The sequence below is a fragment of the Phoenix dactylifera genome, unplaced genomic scaffold (genome assembly GCF_009389715.1).
Source record: "Phoenix dactylifera cultivar Barhee BC4 unplaced genomic scaffold, palm_55x_up_171113_PBpolish2nd_filt_p 002191F, whole genome shotgun sequence".
In the NCBI taxonomy this organism is placed as follows: Eukaryota; Viridiplantae; Streptophyta; class Magnoliopsida; order Arecales; family Arecaceae; genus Phoenix; species Phoenix dactylifera.
In genome coordinates, this window is record NW_024069453.1 from 20,731 (window position 1) to 43,728 (window position 22,998).

The 22,998-nt window shown below is 36.5% G+C and overlaps 2 protein-coding genes across 2 annotated transcripts; one reads left to right on the forward strand and one right to left on the reverse strand.

Annotated features, from left to right (window-relative positions):
- Positions 1–1,343: 1,343 nt before the first annotated feature.
- On the reverse strand, positions 1,344–16,676 carry LOC120109438 (pentatricopeptide repeat-containing protein At5g04810, chloroplastic-like). The gene is made up of 10 exons (XM_039123198.1): positions 15,772–16,676; positions 14,953–15,080; positions 13,892–14,032; positions 13,287–13,373; positions 12,588–12,741; positions 11,450–11,509; positions 9,672–10,100; positions 9,297–9,592; positions 7,766–7,895; positions 1,344–2,113 (listed from the first exon to the last, which is right to left on the reverse strand). Exons 1-10 carry the CDS (start codon positions 16,576–16,578, stop codon positions 1,631–1,633), a joined length of 2,715 nt encoding a protein of 904 aa, XP_038979126.1. The 5' UTR covers positions 16,579–16,676; the 3' UTR covers positions 1,344–1,630.
- Positions 16,677–21,338: 4,662 nt separating this feature from the next.
- LOC120109437 (probable pectinesterase/pectinesterase inhibitor 17) lies at positions 21,339–22,076 on the forward strand. Its single transcript, XM_039123197.1, has 2 exons — positions 21,339–21,551; positions 21,723–22,076. Exons 1-2 carry the CDS (start codon positions 21,339–21,341, stop codon positions 22,074–22,076), a joined length of 567 nt encoding a protein of 188 aa, XP_038979125.1.
- Positions 22,077–22,998: the final 922 nt, after the last annotated feature.

The following is a 22,998-nucleotide window of genomic DNA, read 5'->3' on the forward strand; positions in this document are numbered from 1 at the left end:
AATATAGTAATATAATATTATATACTATAGCATAATAATTTAATATAATATTTAATAATTTAATATAACATATCAATGTATTATAATATAATAAAATATAATATTATATTTATAGTATAATACAATAATAAAGGTATAAAATATTATAATTATTAGCATAAACTATTTTTTCATAATATAACATAATATTAAATTATTTAACATAATATATTAATGTATTAGGATATAATGTAATATAATATCATATTTATAGTATAATATAATAATAAATGTATAAAATATTATAATTATTAGTGTAAATTAATTTGTCACCCTTCTGATGATTATTTATCTATGTAACAAATGTTCTAGCAGATTTTCAGAATTATAAATGGACATTTTATGTAATTGTTATATTTTATCACATGTATTTTGGTCAAAAAAATAGCTTTGCGACCGGGCCTAAAAGTGCTTTTCCTTCCAAATGAAGTTTCTTCCAAAAAACTATTTTTAGCTTTCTGAAAAAAACTAAAACAGCTTTTCAAAATTTTTACCAAATATTCATATTTTATTTAAAAATACTTTTGGAGAATCAGAAAGTACTTTTTGGCCCTCCAAAAGCTCCTCCAAATGGGTCTAAGTTGGTTAATAAGAAAGTTGACCAATTTTTCTACATTATTTACCCTCAAAAAAGGGAGCGTAAAAGGAGCGCGCATTCCATAGCATGCGTTGACCAACTAGCATGTATAACTTATTTTATTTAATTCGTGTGTGTGGAAAGCTAATTATAAAAAGACCATGTTTGACCGGTAAAAGCCTCCTTAATGGAAGCTGAACCCCTGAGGCCTGGTTGACCCACAATTGAGAAGCTCTGCTTGAATGAAGGGTAAGAGAATACGATGTGTCTCCTTGTCCTCCCACCCATACGAACCAGCAGCTTTGTTAAAAGCCAAGCTAGGCAGTCGCTTACCGGAGTCTGCATTTGTCTTCTTCCACCACTCGTTGGGAGAGGAGAGCTAAGGACCGGACGAAAATTAGGAAGGTTAACCAGATTTTCTAGATCAAATTTTTTACCACTCCACTAATCCATCTCCATTATCTCCAGCAGCAACATAATCTGCTGTCACCATGCTTGGCACACCCGTGTCTACGGCCTATAGGCTCGATTTCCATCACCCCAGCAGGGTCCTGCAAGGGGAACATAGTTTGTTCCAGTTAGGACAATAGGACTCCTCATTCCTCCCCTCATTCCCTGTCCTTGTGTCGCCTACCAGGTTGACATGTAAAAGAGACAGCATTGCTTAAGTGACTCTATTCATGAGTTTGCATGGGCACAATTATTTGTAATCATGATAATAATAAAGTGAAGAAACAGATATAATAGATATTACTTTACATTAGGGGGTTCTCTTAATAACTTACATCTTTGAAGAGAGAATCTATGGACAATAAAAGGAGCTAAGATAAGATGCAATATCAGCAAGGTGATCTTCCTATGGAGAAAAGGAATGATCAAATATAACACAATGCATATACATGCCTATGTCAGCTGAAATGCTCATTAGCTGATGCTGAAATCTCAATAATTAGATACAAAATTGACACTTTTGGCTCTGAATATGAATTAAATTTAATATCATCAGAATGCAGCTTACTCATCATGTTCTTCACTACCATTGCTAAAATCATCATTGCTGTAATCACGAAAATGATTTCTTAGTTGAACAGAACCTATTTCAGAAATTTCATGCGAGTTCCAAGCAGGAGGAAAAGTCCTCTGCAGTGCCTCAGTAAGTACACCTCCAGTTCTCTCAATCTTGAGAAGACACTTGGACCAGTGAACAGCAGTTCCTAGATCAACAGTCAGATCATTTTCCACCATTTCCTTGCAAACACTTAGAATTCCAGAGTAGACGTATTCTTCAACCACAGTTGCCCTTGACAGAAGAGAAGTCATCAGGCAATGGTATGCAGCTTTGTCAGGTTTCAATCCTGCCAATTTCATCTCTCCAAAGCATCTCAAAGCTTTCTCTGGAAGCGAGGCTTGTGCCCATCCTCTTATTAATGTGGTATAAGTCTTAACATTTGGCTTCACTCCAGCAGCCTCCATTTCTTCAACCATCTTAGTTGCTCTCTGCATGCAGAAAATTCTAATCAAAAGACGCTAATAGAATTTAAATATGCTTCATGTAGAAATTTATTTTAACAACCAGCACCTTCGACTTAATGAAAAGATGCTCATGGCAAACTGGAAAACATTGCAAGCATAATTGGGAATAGCTTATTCACCTTCAGAGACAGTATAGAATTTAAAAGTAATAACTAAGGCACTTCTTAGATGCATATTGACATTTACATCTACGAGATATCCGGCTTTAAGTTCTACTGCTCATTGTTGAAAATTTTAATGTCAATTTGTTCTGAAGGTCCTGTCTATAGGTCCCTTGGAACATTTGTAAGAGCAATGCCTCATTATATTCAAATAGCATGTCAACCTTTGCTTAATAGATCAAAAACTTCTAACGTTTTTTCCCTATATGAATCTACCATAGTCTTCAGGCAGGCTAGTGATTCAAATAGAGAGATTTTGGGAGATCTCATGGAGCAACTTAATAAAGATGGTAGACAATCACAACCTGTAGTTAGATGGCCGATGATAATAAAACATATACTAGTTAGAATGGGAAAACTGACCTTAAATGATTCCCTAGGGGCATCTGTTAGCATTTCCCATTTTAGAAACGAATAAAGTGCTCAATAATTGCAAGCTTTAAAAGTTCCAACTAAGGAAGATTGAGTGGCAACTATTCCATGATTTTGATTCCCTAGGGGCATCTGTTAGCATTTCCCATTTTAGAAACGAATAAAGTGCTCAATAATTGCAAGCTTTAAAAGTTCCAACTAAGGAAGATTGAGTGGCAACTATTCCATGATTTTGTTTTAGATCTAAAGATAGCATTATGTATCAGAAAACCAGATTCTTTTTCCTAAAAGTTTGGGCATGACAAAGAACAATCTGGAATCGAATGAAATGTTTCAACTTCAGAGTCTACTTTTGTGACCTAATAAAATTTTACACCATGATGATTGATCATTCAAAAAAGATGGCTCTGAATGAGAAATTTCAAGATGGCTCCAACTGAGGAATTCCAATTTCATTTTGTCCTTTAGAATAAAGATTACTTAAAGGTTGATTTTAGATTCTGGTCTAGGGGTCCCGAATGAAGACATATTGTTGTAAAATCAACAAATATACATATGTTTACACATCTGCATATTTGCGAAATATTTCTTGACTATATGCATTTCAGCATCTAGCTCTTGAACAAAAGTATGAGACATTTTAAGCATCCAAACCATTTCTTCTATATCACATTGGAAGAAAAAAATAGAAGCAAATAATAACATAGTTAATTGACAACATGACATAGTAAGATCATAAATATGCTCAAAAACTTATCAATATCAACACCATTATCTATATCATCAAAAGGTAATCACATGATCAATTGTCCCTGCAGCAGATAATTGAGAAAACCATTTCCAAGATCCACTGAGCACCCCAAATATATATCTATTAATTACTACATCGCAATGATCATATGGTAATTCCTTATGCAACTATATATCATTGACAAGAAGTTTAGACTAATGATAACCATGCATGCAAGGGCACAGATGCAATTATGATACAAGATATGCATGTCAATAGTGATGACATGGACATGTGAATTATACCAAATCACCATCCAAATTATTTGAGAGTTTATTTTTCCGAATCCTCCATGACCAATTTATTTCTTTGCCATTTTTTTCACATAAGTTTAATTGAAGTCAAACTTTGATATCCTCCTCTTTCTGGCACCATGAACACACTTCCAACTTTCTCTTTGAATCAAGGCTCCTTTGAGTTCCAATTACTCAAGGGGAAATGCTGGTTTGGCCATTGAGATTTCATCCAACTTGAAGTTTCCACTATCATAAATACAATTCTAAATACAGAATTTGGTTTTTTCATTTTTCTCTAAGAAATTAATACAATAATTGAAGTACCACATGCTGCTGGCTATGGCGTTAGTACAATATGTATCATGTCCTGCTGTGCCATTGGGTGCTAGTGCTTGGGAGACTTGGTAGTTGGCATGGGAAGCATACCAAGCACTAGCACAGGGCTAATATAATGCCAATACGAGTTGTCAAGGCACTAGAGTGTGTTAACCAACCAATTGATTCCGAAAGGTTAAGATGATAAGAAAATGGTCAATAACAAGGTTTAAAATACTGGTATGGAGACCCCCCCCGCCAATTATTTTTCTAGAATGCTATGGTATCAGGATGGAATTGTCCCAACTCTTAAGACAGTTCTGCATTCCAATATAGTTAGACTTAAGCATATTTCAAGCTGGGCCTTGTTTCAAGCCAAAGACTCAAGAAAATTATAAGGCCCAAGCCCAGCCCAGCATGATGGAAAAAACTATGGTTGGGGCCCAACCCAACCAACCTAGATACCTAATCATATCTGATCCAATCGGATCCAACTTGACTACACTAGGAGAAAAAGAGAGAGGAAGCTGACCAGTACAGTGAGGGACGAGAGAGAGAGAGAGAGAGAGAGAGAGAGAGAGAGAGGAGAAGAGGCAATGGCCAGTCGACACAATGGAGGATGAGGACGAAAGAGGATGGCCTAGGGGAAAAAGGGTGTGAGAGATAGAGAGGAGGTCAAGTCCAATTAGACCGGGAGTACAGAAAGAGAGGTGGGAGTGGAGGCCGACCATGGGGGAGGTGGGCAACCGAGAGAGAATACCCTGCATTTCGGGGATTAGTAAATTTGAGAGCAAACCCATATATCATCTATGACACCCCGGATCATATTCCTAATAAGGAGCATACTAATTTACTGGGTCCAAATGTGAGTGAGGATCAAACCATCCAACAAGGGAACAATCATATGCCATTGTGTCCACCTTAGGACACGTGTATCTTGAGACCTAGGATATTACATATATTCTGAAAAAAATTAATTGGTTTGCAAACTTATTATACTCAATATTAGTTATTTTCCAAAAGGTTTTGTACAGATAGTTTTACTTAAAAAATGTCAAATATGATCCGAGATCCAGATAAGCCATGACATCATATGACTTAAGGATATGATAATGCTTATATTCTCAATGGTCATGCAAGGCCATTAGAACGATAGGGAACCGAATTGCAGCAAAAGAGCCTGTGCAGGAACAAGGAGATCCTACCTCACCAAAGGTTCGATAATGTAATCTAGGCACCCTATTCTCCTGCTCATACGTGACATAGCGAATTTGAAGGGGCATATCATTGGTGACCAGGGAACTTGAGTTGACCTACCCTAGTCACATGTCTGGCACATGCAACCCATCTCCAATTATTCATTAGAATAAGTTTCTAATTAATTATTCTCTCAATCCTTAACTGAATCAAGTAAGAATTAATGGAAGCATAATTGAGCCTTAATTAGGTGGCACCCCTCCCTCCTCTACAAGGTAGGAAGAGTTTGTGTTCAAGAAGAGAGACGCCCAAGCAAGGGACACCTCCCCTCTTGGAGTGTCCTAGTAGGACTAGGATACTAGGTGGCGGTCAAGATAAGGCCAACCGCCAAACCCTATAGCAATGGCATTGAGTGTCAAAAATCACAAAAAATGAAAAAGAAGAGGAGGTGCCATAGGCTCTACTCTAAAACAAAGAGAGGAAAAGAGAGAGAAAAGTTAGCTATAAAGCAATAGGTCTATTCCTTTGTACAAAGCATTCCATGGGCTCACTGTTGCTCGTAGAATTGTGCAAATGGACCGACGCGACTGTGGATAGTAATGCTCAGAGGATCGTGTGCTTTTGCAATCTCAGCAAATCTTGGCAGAAGAAATACAACTCCAAGATTGCATCATGGCTCAGGAAAATTTCTTTAACCTCTGAGCATGCTTTATGCATAGATATATCATGAACAAACTTCTGCTGCAAATATCCACGACAGATCCTTGTGTCCATTAGAGAAGAGGGTGAAGGGGAGAGGCATAGAGATGACCAAGGAGAGAGACAGTAGTAGGGTTTCTTTCCACCCCCTTTTCCTTTTCCTTTTGATTTTCAATTTTAAATATATAACATTATTCCATTGATTAATCTATATATGTGTGATATACATAAAAAATTCAGGTGGGTAGGGCCAAGTAGAGCTAAGGAAATAGCAAAGCCGAGCGTGCCCAATTTTAATTAGGCCTAAAAAATCAAGGCCCAACTTGGCAAGTCGAGCCAAAAACAAAAACCAAAGCTTGGCAAAAATCGGCCCAGGCCGAGTTGAGCCAATTTTGCACGTCTATATATAGTATGAGAATGTAATTCTTTATTTTTTTATTTTCATCTTTCAAACTTTTTTATCTTAATTGATATTTTAATAAATAATGATATATTTTAGTATCCCCAAACATGCTTTTTGAGTTAATCATGAAGTGCATAGCAGCAATACCAGTATGGACACCAGGAGTAGGGGCATTCACATATGCCCCCTAATGAGTGTTACATATATTTTTTCCAATTTGAATATAAGCTTCTCTCTCTCTCTCTCTCTCTCTCTCTCTCTCTCTCTCTCTATGCTTCCACAAGCATATCCCACTCCAATGGTTAGAGATTAGAAAAGAGAGCATGGCCCCTGCTACACAACCCTATTTTTCTTGAAAACTAGACAACCCGATTGGGTCGCGCCTTGGTATAGACCAAACCGGCCTTGGTACTAACTGGTCTTGACCCATATCGAGCAGGATCGAAAAGATGTCCTAGCCTATTAAGGACCAATATTCTTGCACGCATCCTGATTGCCATTTGTTTGTTAGAACAATACAGTACATGTAGTCCCAACCCTGCTGCTACCTAGATCCTTGGTCAACAATGCATATCAGAACACCACCCTCATGTGTCACCCAAACCATGCATCTGGAGACACCCTATTCAAGAGAAAGATAAAGTCAAGATGAAAAATAAGAACAAGGATAACAGATACCAGAGACGACATCCAACAAACTGAGCTCTACCACAATATTCACTAAACAATTGATCCCCCATGTTTTAGCTAATAGGGAAAGAGTTAAAAATGTATGTCAAGCTTAACATGATAGGGCCAACATGTATCACATTACGTTGACTAACACTCAAGCAAAAAATAATCCTCTTTGTTTTAAATTAATATCCTTCTCCTACTCTTATAACTGATATATCCTCTAAGCGAGGTCACTCACATGTTTCATCATTGGGAAGATACAATCATGAAAACACAACTATAATATATCATTTGAGCATTATATATCATTATTGAAAATCAACGATTACAAAAGCACTCTAAAATTATTGAACTTGCTAAGGTGAAAGTACTTAGACACCCCTAAATTTAAAGAAAGGAGTCTTTAAGTTTTCTGCAACTAGGGACACCCCCAATAGCTTGTCATGTTACCTGTTCTGAAAACTGACCTCTAGATCAACATTCTCATTATCTCCTATTTAAGCCAAAAAAATTTAATTTCCAACACATTAGCTCTAATTTTGGCAATATTAGAATGACAATTGTGGAAGACACTTGACACCTATCCTTTCTCTTGGAGTCCTGGATTTTGAACAACTGATTCTTCTCTAACAATAAAACATATTAATTTTGGAGGTTGCACATGTTCCAAGAGAGCACTAGATATAACATGCTGCTATTGAAAGAAATTCATGCATTCCTGGGTATCAACTTAAAAAAGCATTGTTGAAATCAGCTACATGAAATTACCTGCATATCGCCTGCCTTGCAGCACGCATTTATGAATGAGGTGTATGTATGGATGTCAGGAAGAACTCCATCTTGTTTCATTTGTTGCATCAAATCTGCAGCCTCCCAAACATCCCCTCTTCGAGCCCATCTGCATGGCATGTCAACTGATTAGATAAAATAAAAAAAGATAGTTTCAATATTGGAATTTCAGGAAATGAAAGTCTTATCCATATGAACTTTACAGGTGAGAGATTGATTTTCTTCCAGATAGGATCCAGAAAATTGGAAATAATTGGCTCATATGTAAATTGGAAAAATGAAGTTGGCAACTACTCGTTAAACCCCTATAAACATTATGATGCAGGTAAAGGACCCATTTATTGTCCACAAGCCTCAGCCATGGGAGAAGCCATGAATGTCTGAAAGACTAAGAAGTGGACAAATAATGGTTGAACACAGAATTTGTATCTGATGCTGGCTAGGAAACATTAGATCCAGCCAACACCACCAGCCTTAAGTTGGAAACATCTGACGCAAACACAACAGAAACATCCTGACGTCAACATGGTGTCAGCTAGTAATTTATTGGAATTCAAGTCAGGCTTAGTTCATTTGTTGCATATTTTCTAGTGTCAGATTCATCCAACACCAATTTTTATGCATCAAGATCCAAAAGTTAGTAAAGGTACCTAAGCATGCTGAATTGTTGACTTTAGTCTTTTTCAGGTTTACTTTTTATGTAATTTGAACCAAATTCTAAGGTATCCAATATCTTAGGCAATGTAAAGGACCCTAAAACAACAAATACTCAATGGTACCTCAATTTTGGCGGAGTCATGATTAAAAAAATTTGAGATTTTAGTGCTCTTATTTTGTTGTGCTGACTCCAATTGATATCTGAGTTGTGCAGAAAAAACCCAAGAGTGCTGATTCTCTTACATGATACTGTAGTTATCCTGTCGCTTTAGATTTATTATATTTTCTATGAATTTTAGTAAATCAATAATTATTATGCTTTTTTGCATATTTTTTTTTTCTTAACTCTGCAACACTACTTTGATAAACCCTTGTGTGTCTTCCAGCTAGACAACTGCACCACATCATGTAAGTATATGACATGCAGTCATTTTATTCCTGCTTACAAGTTAAATCCTAAATCTAGTATATACAATTTGCCAGATGAATTTTCTAAGCCAATTTCTTGATTAATCTTCAAATTCGGAGCACGATTAACTTCACTATTGGATGCAGAATATTCAAAAACTATATATCATGGTAGCTAACTATAATATTAGAAAAAGGAACATAGAAACCAACATTTTGAAGCTGGAATGAAGAAAATTTCTGAGGGAGAAATTTGTTCAATTTATAATATGTTGCACTTCAACCTCTAAAAGAAGGTACATTTTATCAACAAAGTTATGAAGCATTTTCAACAGTATCATGGAAAAATGAAGCACATTTTATATAGAAATATAGATACAATTCAAACGCCACTACTATGCCAGGTTTTATTAGAAACAAACTATCATGTAGAGTTAACATTTACCCATCTATTAAGATGTTATAGACAAATGTGTTCCGTGGTATTTTCTGAGCACTCATTTCCCGTGTTACTGCTAAAGCACTTTGCATCCGCCCTGACTTGCAGCATGCCTTGAGTAATGCTTCATAGGTGAAAACATCAAGCTTTAGACCTTTCACCTTGATTTTTGTAAAATATTCAAAAGCTTTGCCAGTATCACCATCAGCAGCATAGCCTTGCATAATGGTTGTGTAAGTGTGCTCGTTGGGAGGAATCCCAGCAAGAGACATCTTATCAATAACTTCAATAGCTTTCTCCATCTATACAAAAATATATAGGATAAATACATGATTCACCAATTATCACAAAAGAACTTCATATACAAACTTTTCAAACTACCTGATGCTTGCGGACGAGACCAAGAATAAGAACATTGTATGTTTCTACAGTTGGAACACAACCACTTTGCCTCATTAGATCAAAAATCTCCAATGCTCTTTTCATATCTCCGGCTGCTGCAAAGCCATATATGATTGGCCTAAATGTTCGAGCTGAAGGTCGATGCCTCTCTTTTTGCATTTTGTCAAGAAGACGAATTGCTCGATCGATGTTACCCATCTTACAAAATGCATTTATTATAATATTATAGAGGATAGCATCAGGTTTTAATCCTGATTGCAGCATTTCCTCAAAAATGCTGAAACCATTGGCATAATCATTTAACTGGATAAAACCATTGATCAACATTGAGTATGTCTTGCTGTTGTGTCTAATGCCATATGAGTTCATCATCTTGCCAACTTCAAGAGCTTTTGAGACCTTCCCAATCTGAAAGAATGAGAATTCTTAATCAGTCATTACTTGAAAGCAACCAGAATATAACTTATATATGAAGCCCACTAAATTTAAGAAATTTTAATAATACTGAGAATAAAATTTGATTTTTAGAATGAGTAAATCTAGTTTTCAGCATAAAACAAAAACAATTTTTTCTTTTTTCATGAAACTAGGATGGGTGGAAGCCTGATAGAAAATCTAAGTAAGAGCAGGATCAAGCCTAGGTATCATGTATTAACACAAGAATTTACCACTCAGACAATTGGCACCCTCTAAACCATGCCTTCTGTTATTCTAGCAGTGGCAATACTTGCGTCTTCATATGTGTAAAAGACCTCACTGCCTAGAGGTTGATTATGGTATCTATCTATAAATTTGCTGCCACCATTCATACATGATTTTCATCTCAGCTGAGATCTTGTCTGAGGTATCAGTTTGTATCAGTATCAAGCAGTTAGTGTATGATAATATATAAAAATATGGAATCCTATCATCACCACTGATATAAATCATTGTACTTCGAAATACTGTCCTATATGATATCAATATATTGGCCAACACTTTTTTAATCTTTTGATACTACATTAAATGGAATATATAATAACTAAATACTAAAATCAAGACCTGATATAGTTGTTAATTTGCTTTCATAAAATTGGCCTCGTTATATGCTAGCTGAGATATGAGGATATCTTGGTCTCTTTAAAAGTTCTTCAGCCTTCCATCTCCACCTAGATAAACCAGTACCTTGGGTCATCTCAGTGTCAGTCATCCACCAAGATGGCCTAGATATTGGCCTTTAAAAACCATACTTTTATATCAATCGCTTACCATGTTTATATTGCTTTGCCTAACTAAGCACCCAAAATAAAGAGGGGAATGAGCTTATGCCATGGGGAAGTGATACCATATGCCTACATGTTCGTGTCACAGGAAGTAAAAGATACTCATGTCAAATTGGCTCAAGACAGTTTGGCGCTTTTCATTATCATATCAAAACTTGCTCTTTTATACACAAGTTGTCTAAACTCGCCTAGGAGTATTTAGTCAATTGCAGGGCCAAGGCTTCTAATAACATGTATTTCTATTAAAATATTAAATGTTAAGAAATTTTCAAAATTGTGCCTTTCTAGTTCCTAAATTACAAACTTTGACTATTTCAAAAGGAGCAAATTAAATTCAAAATATGCAATAAGTAACATAAAATTTGTTTTAATGATTATTTCCAGGATATAGATTGCACAAACACCCAATTTTCTTCTTTCATACCCAAGGAAAAATTGATAAATGCATGTAATCAGAAAACAATAAAAAGCATATACTAAAGAAATGACATATACCTTCGTGTACAAATTAATAAGACAACCATAACTGATGACTGAAGGCGAGAACCCACATTCCTGCAGAACATGCAAAATACAGAATCAAAACACATGATAACAACAGATTACAGCATCAACAAAGTCTACATTGGCACTGTACTTGACTATTCTCATCCACAATATTTCAGAAATACTTTTCAGCAATTGCTGCAAGTCTCTCTAGCTGACAATTTTTTCAGGTTCACTGAATGATCATGACATCTCAATTTTGTGCCCCAAAGATGCATATGGTAACATGAAATTGACATAATAGGAAGCATGTCCAAGTATCTTCAACTTGGCTAGTGGTTAAAAGGCAATGATGATGTAAATTTAGCATTAAAATCCCCAATAAATATGCCCATGGAAAAATATAAATAATGTATAAGCATAGGAAAGCTCAAATTGAGGTCAAAATGTTGTGAAGCATTCAGCAATGAATTCCGATATTATGGCTAAGTTATCAGAATGCTAAGCTATTGACCATGAAACAAATACTTCATATGGGCATTAGTCCAGCATCCTATTTAATAGTGCTGCTTCTTGGTCTAAATTATCATCTCATTCTGATAGGTTTTTTCTTTTTAACTGTTCACAAATTTCTCCAGAATGAAAGGAAAAAAATAATGAGAAAAGTGCATGTTAAATTTTTCAGATAAAATTGCTGCGACATGTTGAAACCATGCTCGTAGCTCCTATAAACCAAGTTGTTTTGCATTCTTTTTTCCCTGATATTCTTTTTCCTGCTCCTTTTTTTCCTTTTATAGGCATTATTTGATGCTATGCGAAAAGCGAGCTTATTCAACAAACATGGACATACTCAGATTTCAACACAACCCTTTGGTAGTCAGCTGCTAGCTTTATTCTCACAAAAGATATCCTCAAATAATTCAAGAAAAAAGGGATAAATAACAAAAACAACTAAAGCAGATGCATGCCAATATCAAAATATTCCGCAAATAATTGCAACAAGTTCTTCAGAAATGACAATGGCAAAGTACAAATATATTACAAATTATCCTGTTTTTTCATTTTTCATAAAGGAGTGTTTTCAATTACCCATGAGGGAAAAAGAATCAAAATTACAAGACAAAATTGAAATTAATTTTCAATGTACCTTAAGTCTGTCAAACACGATTAAGCATTTTTCGTCATTCCGAATATTTGTGTAACCATCCATCATAGTATGATATAAATCAATAGGGGCATCAATCCCTTCTTCTTCCATTTCCCGTACCAAATCTTCAGCTCGAGCCATGTTACCAGTTTGACTGCAAGTGTTGGAAAAGTTTTAGCAATTCTTGGCAATTGAACAGGAATTTTGATCTGATCAGGAGAAGTTCATCTTATGACAGTTGAGGTCAAAACTGAAATTGAGGGCAGGATATCCCATCAAAAAAAATTTAAAAAAAGGTAAAAGGGGAAAAATCAAAAATCAAAAAAAAAATAGCATTGAAAATATATACTTGGGAGGTGTTTTGGAAAATTCTCAGAAGTGATAATTTATTATAAAGAGAAAACCCATCCCATGAGGTGAAACTACATGTTCTTGATGTTTAGAGAAATTCTGCAGTGAAACGATCAAGATAGACGAACTACTTTCAACTAACACAACGTTAACAATATGTCACATAGGTTGAGGGGGTTCATGAGAATAAGATAATGCTAGAAGTCCAAATTGAAGAAGTTGCAAAAGTTAGCAAAGGCAGAAGACAGAGCTCAGGATACATCCATTGAGACACTTAAAAAAATGGTACCCTAGAAAAGCCCAAAAAAAAAATAGTCTGCATGAACAATTCAATCTGAGAATACTGACCAATGAGCATATATAATGTTGCTGTATATGATGGCATTCATGGATGTAATTTTCTGCTTTGCCTCCTTAAACAACTTATCTGCAGATCTTATAAGGCAAATGTAAAACGTATTAGTATCCAGGCCAAAAGGTAACCTTATTGAGACAACAACAATAGCTTTTAAGTTTCAATGCACTTATTTAAATATATTTACAATAACTTCATGACTTATACAAAACAAACATATCAAATACCTCATATCAGCCAAGTATTAATTATTACCATAATAAACAATAACATTAAAAAAATCCTCGAATCCAAATATTTATCTTTATCTTATCATGAAATGCATGTCTCAGCTGCTTACAGTCAGGCTGCTAAAGCCTTTAACCACTTTTTTCATCAGAGTCAATCATTCTCGCAAAACAAACATGGGAACATGATTAAGAACAGTACTAAAGTGAAAATTCTAGTAATAGCAGAATCTTATTCATCATAACCTTACTATCAGTTTGAATAATGAGAAATCAAAAGTATTAACAAAATGAGTCAGCATTATAAGCTGCAAAAACCTAATAAGACTAGTACAGAATTCTATGGCTAATGAACAGCAGTTATTACTTACTTAGAATCACCAACATTGGCAAAGCCTCCGATGAGAATACTATATGTCACCAGCGTCAACTCAATGCCCTCAGACTTCATTTCTTCAATGCAAGCTAATGCCCCTTGCATATCTCTAGCAACTGCATAAGCGTGAACAAGGCTGCATGAAATGAATTACATTCAATGCAAGAGAATGGAAAGTCCTACATGAGTAATGACATAGAGTACCTCTGATTTGGATCAATCATTTAAAGTCTAGAAACATTTTTAGTTCTAAAAAAAGTATGCATGAAGGATGGAGATCAAAAAGACTGAAGTTAAAATACCCAGCATCACAAGATCTCATATTCATATATATTTTTTTGATACCTTTCATAAGTTTAGTTGCAGAGTTACCAAAGAAGCTGATCTCTTATGTTTTCCTCTAATTTGGATGATCATTTAATGTTCCGAAACATTTTTATCTTTAGAAAAGTATGTGTGAACCAAAGAACAAATGAAAATTAAGATATTCAGCAACACAAGATCTAATGTTAGTTGCAGAGTCATGAAAGAACACAGTCCTCTATATTAAAGTTTTTTATATTGTTGTTTCCATCAACTTATTCTGTGAATAACATAAAATGTCAAGATGGATATTATCAAAAAGCATGTATCAAGTTTTTTTTAGAAAAAAAGTGAAATTTACGAACAAGCTGTTTGGATTTTGAAAAGTGATCATGCTAGAACACTTTGGATGATTTCAAGAAACATAAATTTTAAAAAAAAAGAACTTGAAATAAATATTAGTTGATTATCACTTAAATTTCATTTTTAAGATAAACTTTTAATAAGTTTTCAATGATGCTATTTGGCAAAATGATTCCCTTCACTATGTCACATACATAGTTTCAAATCTTTACCAACCATTACTAGTTCCCCCACGCGAGGTCTAGATCCACAGCAGCTTACAAACTCAAATATCTACAAATTACCATCTTATCTACACCATCTCAATTCAGTGCTGTTTGCCAATTGCATTTTCAAGCTTGCATCCATGCAATAATATGAATCAAAAGATTGGATAAAGAATGCCCTTACTTTGTAAACACATATGAGCTTGGTTCTATTCCTCTTGCTCTCATGTTCTCAAAAGTAGCACGGGCATGATGCTTATCCCCTCTTCTTGCGTAGTAATTAACCATCAAACCATACTCTCTTCTAGATGGCTGAACCAAAAGGAACATTTTTTTCAGCATATGAATAGGGCGCACACATATACAGCAACTATATTACAATCAATTACAAATTCATGCAGCAATTGCCCATGTAGTCTATCACTTGAAGTTTGCACCACATGCTAGAGTTGGCGAGAATAATCTTTACAAAGACAATGCCATCAGGTCAAAAGATTAATCCAATCAAAATGTGTTACCTATACTCTTCATATCCACATTGGCATACCCTTTTTCATACTTCATCAAACCTTTGTCCAAAAAAAAAGAAAAAAAAGAAAATCTACTAACAAAAAAAAACCGTAAAACTCATGAAAACTAGATACATGGATGGATGATTTCAGAATTGAAAAGGCTAGAAGGAAGTAGAATATAGTATGCTTATTTAAGGAGCATTAAATAATTATAAACAGAAAATCAAATCAGGATTCTCATCATAATTTGAACCTCCCATTTCTAAAACTAGTGTAATTTACTGGATTTTGTCACCACAGAATTTAAGTTTTCAGACCATTTTGGATAATCATCTAATCAATATGAATATCACATCAAGAGATACTGCTATGCAAATGCTTATGAAAACAATTCTTTTCTTGTTCTTATAAGATTCAAAAAGTCAAAACACTAAAAAGATGTGATAAAATCAAATGCAAACATATCTCAGAATTCAAAGCAAGATCGATACCTTCTGTATCCTCTCAAAAGCCGAGACCACCGCCTGCCAATTCTCCGGTTGGGTCTCCAAAACCTTCCGGAACCTTCTGCAAGCACTATCCCTCTCCTCATGCCACTTGGACCGGAACTCCCTCTGGTCAGAACCCGCCAACCAACGGGCCCTCTCCTCCGACCTCGCCCTCAGCCTCCTCCCGTCATCCAGCCTAACGGTAAGAATCCTCCCATGGAATTCCATGCCGTCAAACTCCACAGCCCTCGCGGCCGATTCCTCCGCAGTGGGACCTCCATAGATCACAAAGCAGTATCCCACGTTCCGCTCGGGATCATCGTGGCCCTTGATCAGCACGACACTCTTTACGGGCCCGAACTGCCGGAAGAACTCCGCGATCTCGTTCTTCTTGATCCAAAGCGGCAGGTTGCCTACAAAGATCTTACCTTTTTGACGGAATTCGGAGGTAGGCGAGAGGGAGTCATTGTTGGCAGCCGGAGAGGGCGAATGTCCGACCCTGGACTCGTTTTCTAGGGTTTCTTCGAGCGGCGGAGGAGTAGGAGAAGGAGGCGGAGGGGAGAGCTTGCTCGAGAGCCAGAGCTTGGGGGCGAGAGGGTTGGGGGGATTCTGGCGGGGTTTCGACGGGTCAGGAGTGGTCTGGGTGGTGGTGGGGTCTAGGGGGCGGCGGACGGCAGCGGAGAGCCGCGGGGCGGCGGTCGTCTCCGGCGGGGTTTTCCGGGAGGACTGGAGGAGGGGAGGGGAGGGCTTGTGGGGCTTGGCGGCGAGGTTTATGGGGGAGAAGGAAGCGGGAAGAGAAAGAAAATCCATGAATTATTTGAATAATTATTGGAGGAGTTGGTGCTTTTGTCTTTTGAAGGGTGATGAGAACAAGCGGTGCGGTAAGGCTCTTTCAGGATAACGAAGGAGACACAGACGGAGAGGTTCTGGGTCGTTTTGTTGCGTCAGGATACTTGTGTCGGCACGTGTCATTCACGTGAGGGAAAACGGAGGGTGGTGATCTGTGGTGAAGCACCATAGGATGAGTAGGACGAAGATATGCTTCATTGTAGAGGGTCCTGAAAGATGGGCGAGAGATCTTTTGAAAGCTCTCTATCAACTCTGGTAGGACTGATTATAGATAATATAATCTATATGAGTAGGCTCTCCATCAACTCAATCTCTCTCCAATTAAAATTTTAAGAAAAAGTAAAAAAATCTCCATAGATTTTTTTTATTATGCAGTTCAACAAACCTATCGATGAAATTTAGGCCAAAACTAGGATGGGCTGTCCAAAGAAATAAACCGGGCAGGCTATAAGCCCAATTTCTATAAAAAAAATTCAACCACATCCTATTGAATTTTCCAAACAGGTGCTTAGTGGGGAATTGTCTTCTATCTTTTTACGGTAATTTTATGTTTATCTAAATTTGCCTCAAAATTCTATTGCAAACTTTTTATTTATTTTAACCTTTTGGTTTTGAATAATTATCAAATATTTTTAACTTAATCAAAAAGAGAAGACTCAAGTTTAATGACAAAATTAGACCAACATAAGTTTTTTTTTTTTTTTTTTATCCTACAGCCCAATAGACCTATAATAGGATTTATGCCAAAACTAGGATGGTTCTTCAGAAAAAAAAAAAAAGAACTTGGTAGGCTAACATGTTCAATTCCTTTAGAAAACCCAGCCAAATCCTATTGAATTTTCCAAACAAGCCCTTAGTAAAAAATTGTCACGGCCCTTTGATGGCCATTTTACATTTATCTAAATTTGATTCAAAATTCTATATGAAACATTTTATTTATTTTAATCATTTGGTTTGAGTAATTATTAAATATTTTCAACTTAATCAAAGAGACAAGACTGAAGTTTAATTACCAAATTGGACCCTAGTACAACTTATTGTCTAGGGATCTCTGATGTGTATGGTTAGCAATTCGACATCATAATCTCAACTCATCATTGGCTCATAGGTCAAAAAAAAAAAAGAACTGTTCAAATATATAGCATGAGTCTAGAGTCCTGATATTGCTCAATTCTATCGAGATTTTTAACTTTTCATGTGGATCTTCATTTCTCCAAGACGTTCATTTTCAAACTTTCATGCTCACCCTGCACTAGATTTGAGATTTGGTTGGTGGTGATCAATATTCATCTCTACGATCTTATCATTTGCTAATTTTCCATGGTTTTCTTTTCTATATTTTTCAACATTTTAGTTTTTTAGATGCTAATGGTTGTGTAGATGAGCAGCTCTAGAAGCACAAATATAGTAAGTTGGTAAATGCTGCTTGTTACTCAAATAGAAAGAGAATATCATTCTCCAACACTTTTGGGTCTTATATAGGTGATGATGAATTTATTTGTTTGCTAAGCTATCAAATTGTGTGGCTATATAATAAGAAAACTCTGTGATTCATGAAAATATTATTATATATTTCATTCATACAATAAAAAGATGCGCACTTATGGTACCTTTAGCACTTAAATCAAACATGCCTAGGACTTGTTGAGTGAAACCAAACCACTATTATAATTTTTGGAAAAAATCCTTGACGAGCTTCGGTGATATTATTATCTAGAATTATTCGATCACTATTTGATATGTTCTTAGTCAATAATCTTAGTAGAAATTTATATGTAACAAGATAATAGATGTAAGGCATTCATAATACATTAACATTGTAATCAATATTTTGTTACCACAAATGGTAATGATCTTTGAGTCTGTCCAAAAAGGGAAAAAAATCAAGTACATGAGTAGACAAGGCTTGATTGGAATTTAGCTAGACCATTAGAAGTTCTTAAGCAAATTTAAATATCAGCGTTGGCAATTTTTGACCCAAATTTGCTAAGTTGTTCGAACCCACTTAGTTTAATGGGTTTAGATAAGGGTTTTAAAAAATTGGGTCAAACTTAGAGCTACCTCGGGCACTTCGAGATATTTTGTTCTCTGACTTTATTGGGTATATTCGTATTCGTCAGATATGAATCATCTGTCCTAGCAAAAATAAAAAAAATAAAAAAAATAAAATAAAACCTAGTTTTGCCAAAAACAACTCATTTATAAATGGGTCAAGCATTGGACTTGATAGGTCTTCATGCATTTAACAGACCCTTAAAATCCATCTACAAAACACTTAGAGTAGTGAAAATTATGCAACGAAGAAGACTGCATAACTAACTAATAAAAATAAATACAGATACTTAAAAAATGGAGGGAACAACATACTTATGATCTATCATAAGATTTTCTCCGCTCCTAATTTCTTCTCCTTGGTTTGAGCCTAATTGGCGTATCTCTTGTTTTTTTTTCCTTGTTTTCTGTTTTGGAAAATGAAAACACAAAAGCTGAGATAAAATTGGCACTACTGTTTCTCTTTCCTATTTCTTTTTCTCTTTCCTGTTTCTTAAAAGCTATTCCGGTGGTTTTCAGTCGCTGCTCTAACAGCCAGTTCTCGGCGCTGCTCTAACAACTAGTTCTCGCCAGTGATTGCTCAGCGTGTCGTCCTCTTCGACCATGGTAGAGCAAGTGGATAATGTGAAGCGTGCTGGCGAGGCCATTGCGGAGGGGAGTCGGGCTCCACCGGCTCGGAGAGAGGCGTCGAATGGCCATCTAAAGCTTGGTGGCTGGGTTCCACAGTCAGCATCTGAGGCGGAGATCGAAAAGCTTCATTGCCTCTTCTCGGTAGTCCTGGACTTGCTGAAAGAGCCGATTGAAGCATCGCGCCAGGAATGGGCGGACCGCGCGGTAGTCGTCTGGAGTCTGGGCTGCCATGTGCCGGCGGAGTAGGTGGCGAACGATGTCGCCGCCCAAGCTAAAACAGAGGCCGAGGTGGTGGCGGTGTCTCTCGACAACGACCACCTGGTGCTCTGTTTCAACTCATCGGCCGACAGGGAACTACTGGCCATGGAACCCCGGGTCCCTAATTTTGTGACAGGACAGAACGCCGTCAAGACAGTGGTGGTGTGAATTCGGTTGCCGCGGCTCCCGGTCGATTACTGGGCCTACCTTTTATTATTTTGCTCTAGCTAAAGAGTCCAACAAATTACTAACCATGGACAATCCTATGCCAATCGCTTCCTCTTATCTTTGCTCTAGAATCTCCATGCAAGCCAAAAATTTGACTGTTGTTGGTAAGGGGGTTAACTGAGAATTCTTGGAAACCAGCATCCAAACCAATTCAGTGTAATAGCAATTGAGAAAGATGTAATTTAGCGCTTCTTCATCATTACCACAGAGGAGGCCAAATTGTGGAGCTGTCCAATTTCTTTTTCTCAAGTTTTACGCTGTCAGGATCCTACTATTGATAACGAACCAGTTAAAGCAAGAGCTAAAACAGGAGGAAAGCAATGGTTGGTCGAATTCTTTCCTTTTTTAGAGGTGTGGTCGGGTTTTGGAAAGTAGCATTAACAAACTAATAAAAGGATTATGATAAACATCATTAATATTAAATCAAGAAACACATAGATATGTATGCCATTGTTTTGGCTGGCAACATGGGTTGTGGATCATCACCCTTATCTATCCTCCCACCTAGATGGCATGTCCATCTGAACTGGATGGCATGGAATCAATTTTGGAAACTTGTGTCATATCGTGAAACCATTTGACTTGGAATTTAATCCAAACTCATGTTTTACAGAAATCCACATCAGTTAGGAATTGGTGTCGGCTTAATCCATGCATGCACGTAGTTGATAAGATTGGAACGCCAAAATATCATGTAAATCCAAAGGCTGAAACAACCAGAAGGTTTTTGCTATAAATATGCAGTTCACCTATGCATTGTTCTATCGCATCCAGGCACATCTCACTCAAAGTAAGGCATTAGAATTTGTTAAATAGTCCACGTAGTGTTTCTTCGTCTATTGTCACTGTGTCACATTCCAAACAAAATATTTCTCCTCATCTCTCTCAAAATAATTATTTTGCTTGTGATTGTATTACAAGTTTGGCATTGTACTAGGTGAAATAGACTAGGTTTTATGCTGTTATTTTTATTTAAATTTCGCAATAACATATGTGCTTCCTTGATAAGCTTTTTTATTTTTTATTTTTGAACAATAAAGTCATTTAACATATACTTTCTTAATGCTTTGTACTACTACATAATTCTTTTGTTCCTTCAAAATAGTTTAAATTTGTGACAAGAATAAAGTAGATACTGAACTTGAAATCCTTTTTACTACTCAGGTATTTCTTCAATCCTTGTCCCTCTAAAATAATTACTTTTTGCTTAATTATATTACAACTAGGTGCGTTAGCCGTCAATTAAGGCAGATTTTCATGCACTTCTGGTAGTTTGGACTATATTTTGCATTTCTTGTTTCTTGAAAATTAAAAAAATATTTTTTAAATTGAATAATGAAGTTATTTGACATATACTCCACTAGATCTTTCACCATTTCATGCTTATTCTTATTCAAAAACAAGGGTCATGACATATATACTCTATATGATGAACTTTAACAATTCTGAGTGAGAACAAATAAGTACTGATTCAAGTCTTTACGTATTATTTTTATACATAGATTGCTCCGGGACCCAGGTGACACCTAATGTGATTGTTTCTAAAAAAGGAGATGGCAACTACATGTCTCTTCACTGAAGCTGTCAGTAGCATTCCTGACAATGTTCAAGGGAGACATGTCATATATGTAAAAGCTGGGGTTTACGATGAAAACGTCGTGATTTCGAAGCCAAACATTACTCTAGTGGGAGATGGGATCGGTATGACTATCATTCGCAGCAATTTAAGCAACGGTGGAGGTACCTCTATTCAAGACTCTGATGCAGTGAGCAAGTTCGAAAACATCTTGCAATTTTTTGATCATGGATTAGTGCTATGATATTTGCACATAACCATTGATGGATTTTGTTTTAATTTGTTCTCAAATATGTGTAAACATATGCACTTTAGCATTCTTAACAACCATTTTATTAATTTTCTTTTTCTTTTCTTTTAGTTGTCCTGGGCAGATAACTTCATTGGTAGATGCATTACTTTTCGAGATACATCAGGTGCAGAGAAAGAACAAGCAGCTGCATTAAGAAGTGATGGGGATAAATCAGTATTCTATCATTGTGAATTTTTGGGCTACCAAGATACCCTCTATGTGAATGGTGGAAGACAATTCTTCAGAGAGTGCAACATATATGGATCACTTGATTCATCTTCGGTGATGCAACGAATGGTTTTACAAAAATGCATATTAGATTTTCACGGCAAACCTATGGGAGAAAATGTGATAACAGCTCAAGGAAGAGAAGAAGAGACAGAGAACACAGGAATCATACTTCATTGCTTGCAACATATCTGATGCAAGTGATTTTAAATGGGAGCAAAGAAAGGATACCTTGGAAGGCCTTGGAAAACATACTCCAAGACAGTCATCATGAAATCATTTTATTGATGATGTGATAGATCCCTTCTGGCTGGCTGGACATGAATGGCAACCAAATACAGCTGAATATAGTGAGTACGACAATACTGTTCTTGGAGCCACATCTGGGGGTGCAAATGGATCGGTTCGGATTATGAATGCACTCTGATCCGATCCGATTTTTTGGTTCGGATTCTAATTTTGGATCCAGATCCGACTCGGATTGAAGACAGAATTGGGGTCGGATCGGGTCCGAGTCGGGTTCGAACGGATCCGGGTCCGAGTTGGATCGAGTTCGGATTCAAATCGGATCCATTTTTGTGCTTTTGGAAAAGAATTTTAGGCAAATATAATTTGGCCATATCATAACTATGAGGTGTTGGGTGACCCATGACTTGAAAGACTTGCAATTGACCTCCAAGTCAGAACGGGATGACCTGTGATGAACTAAGTCAGTCCATCTATAAGCCAAATTTCATATCACACTATTTTTTTTAATCTATATGGCTGATTGGACGGAACTTGGTGTCTCCCAGCTCCCCTCAGGAGGGAAAAGATAATCCCAGACCTTCTTCCAAAATCAATTCCATTGCAGAAACTGGCACATGACCCATATTCAGTTCAGCGTTCCCTCACTTTCTCCCTTTCAAAGTTAAAAGAAAACAAAAACCAAAAACAGAAGGAAAAAAAACCCCAGCTACCGAGACACCAGAGGTTTCACAGTGTAATAGATTCGAGAGAGAATCCGAGCTTTTCCTTTTTTTTCTCTCTCTCCCCTCTCTCTTTCTCTCTCTCTTCGGGTTCATTCGGATCGGGTCGATCCGTTCGGTAAATCTAGACTCAACCCAAAAAATGATTC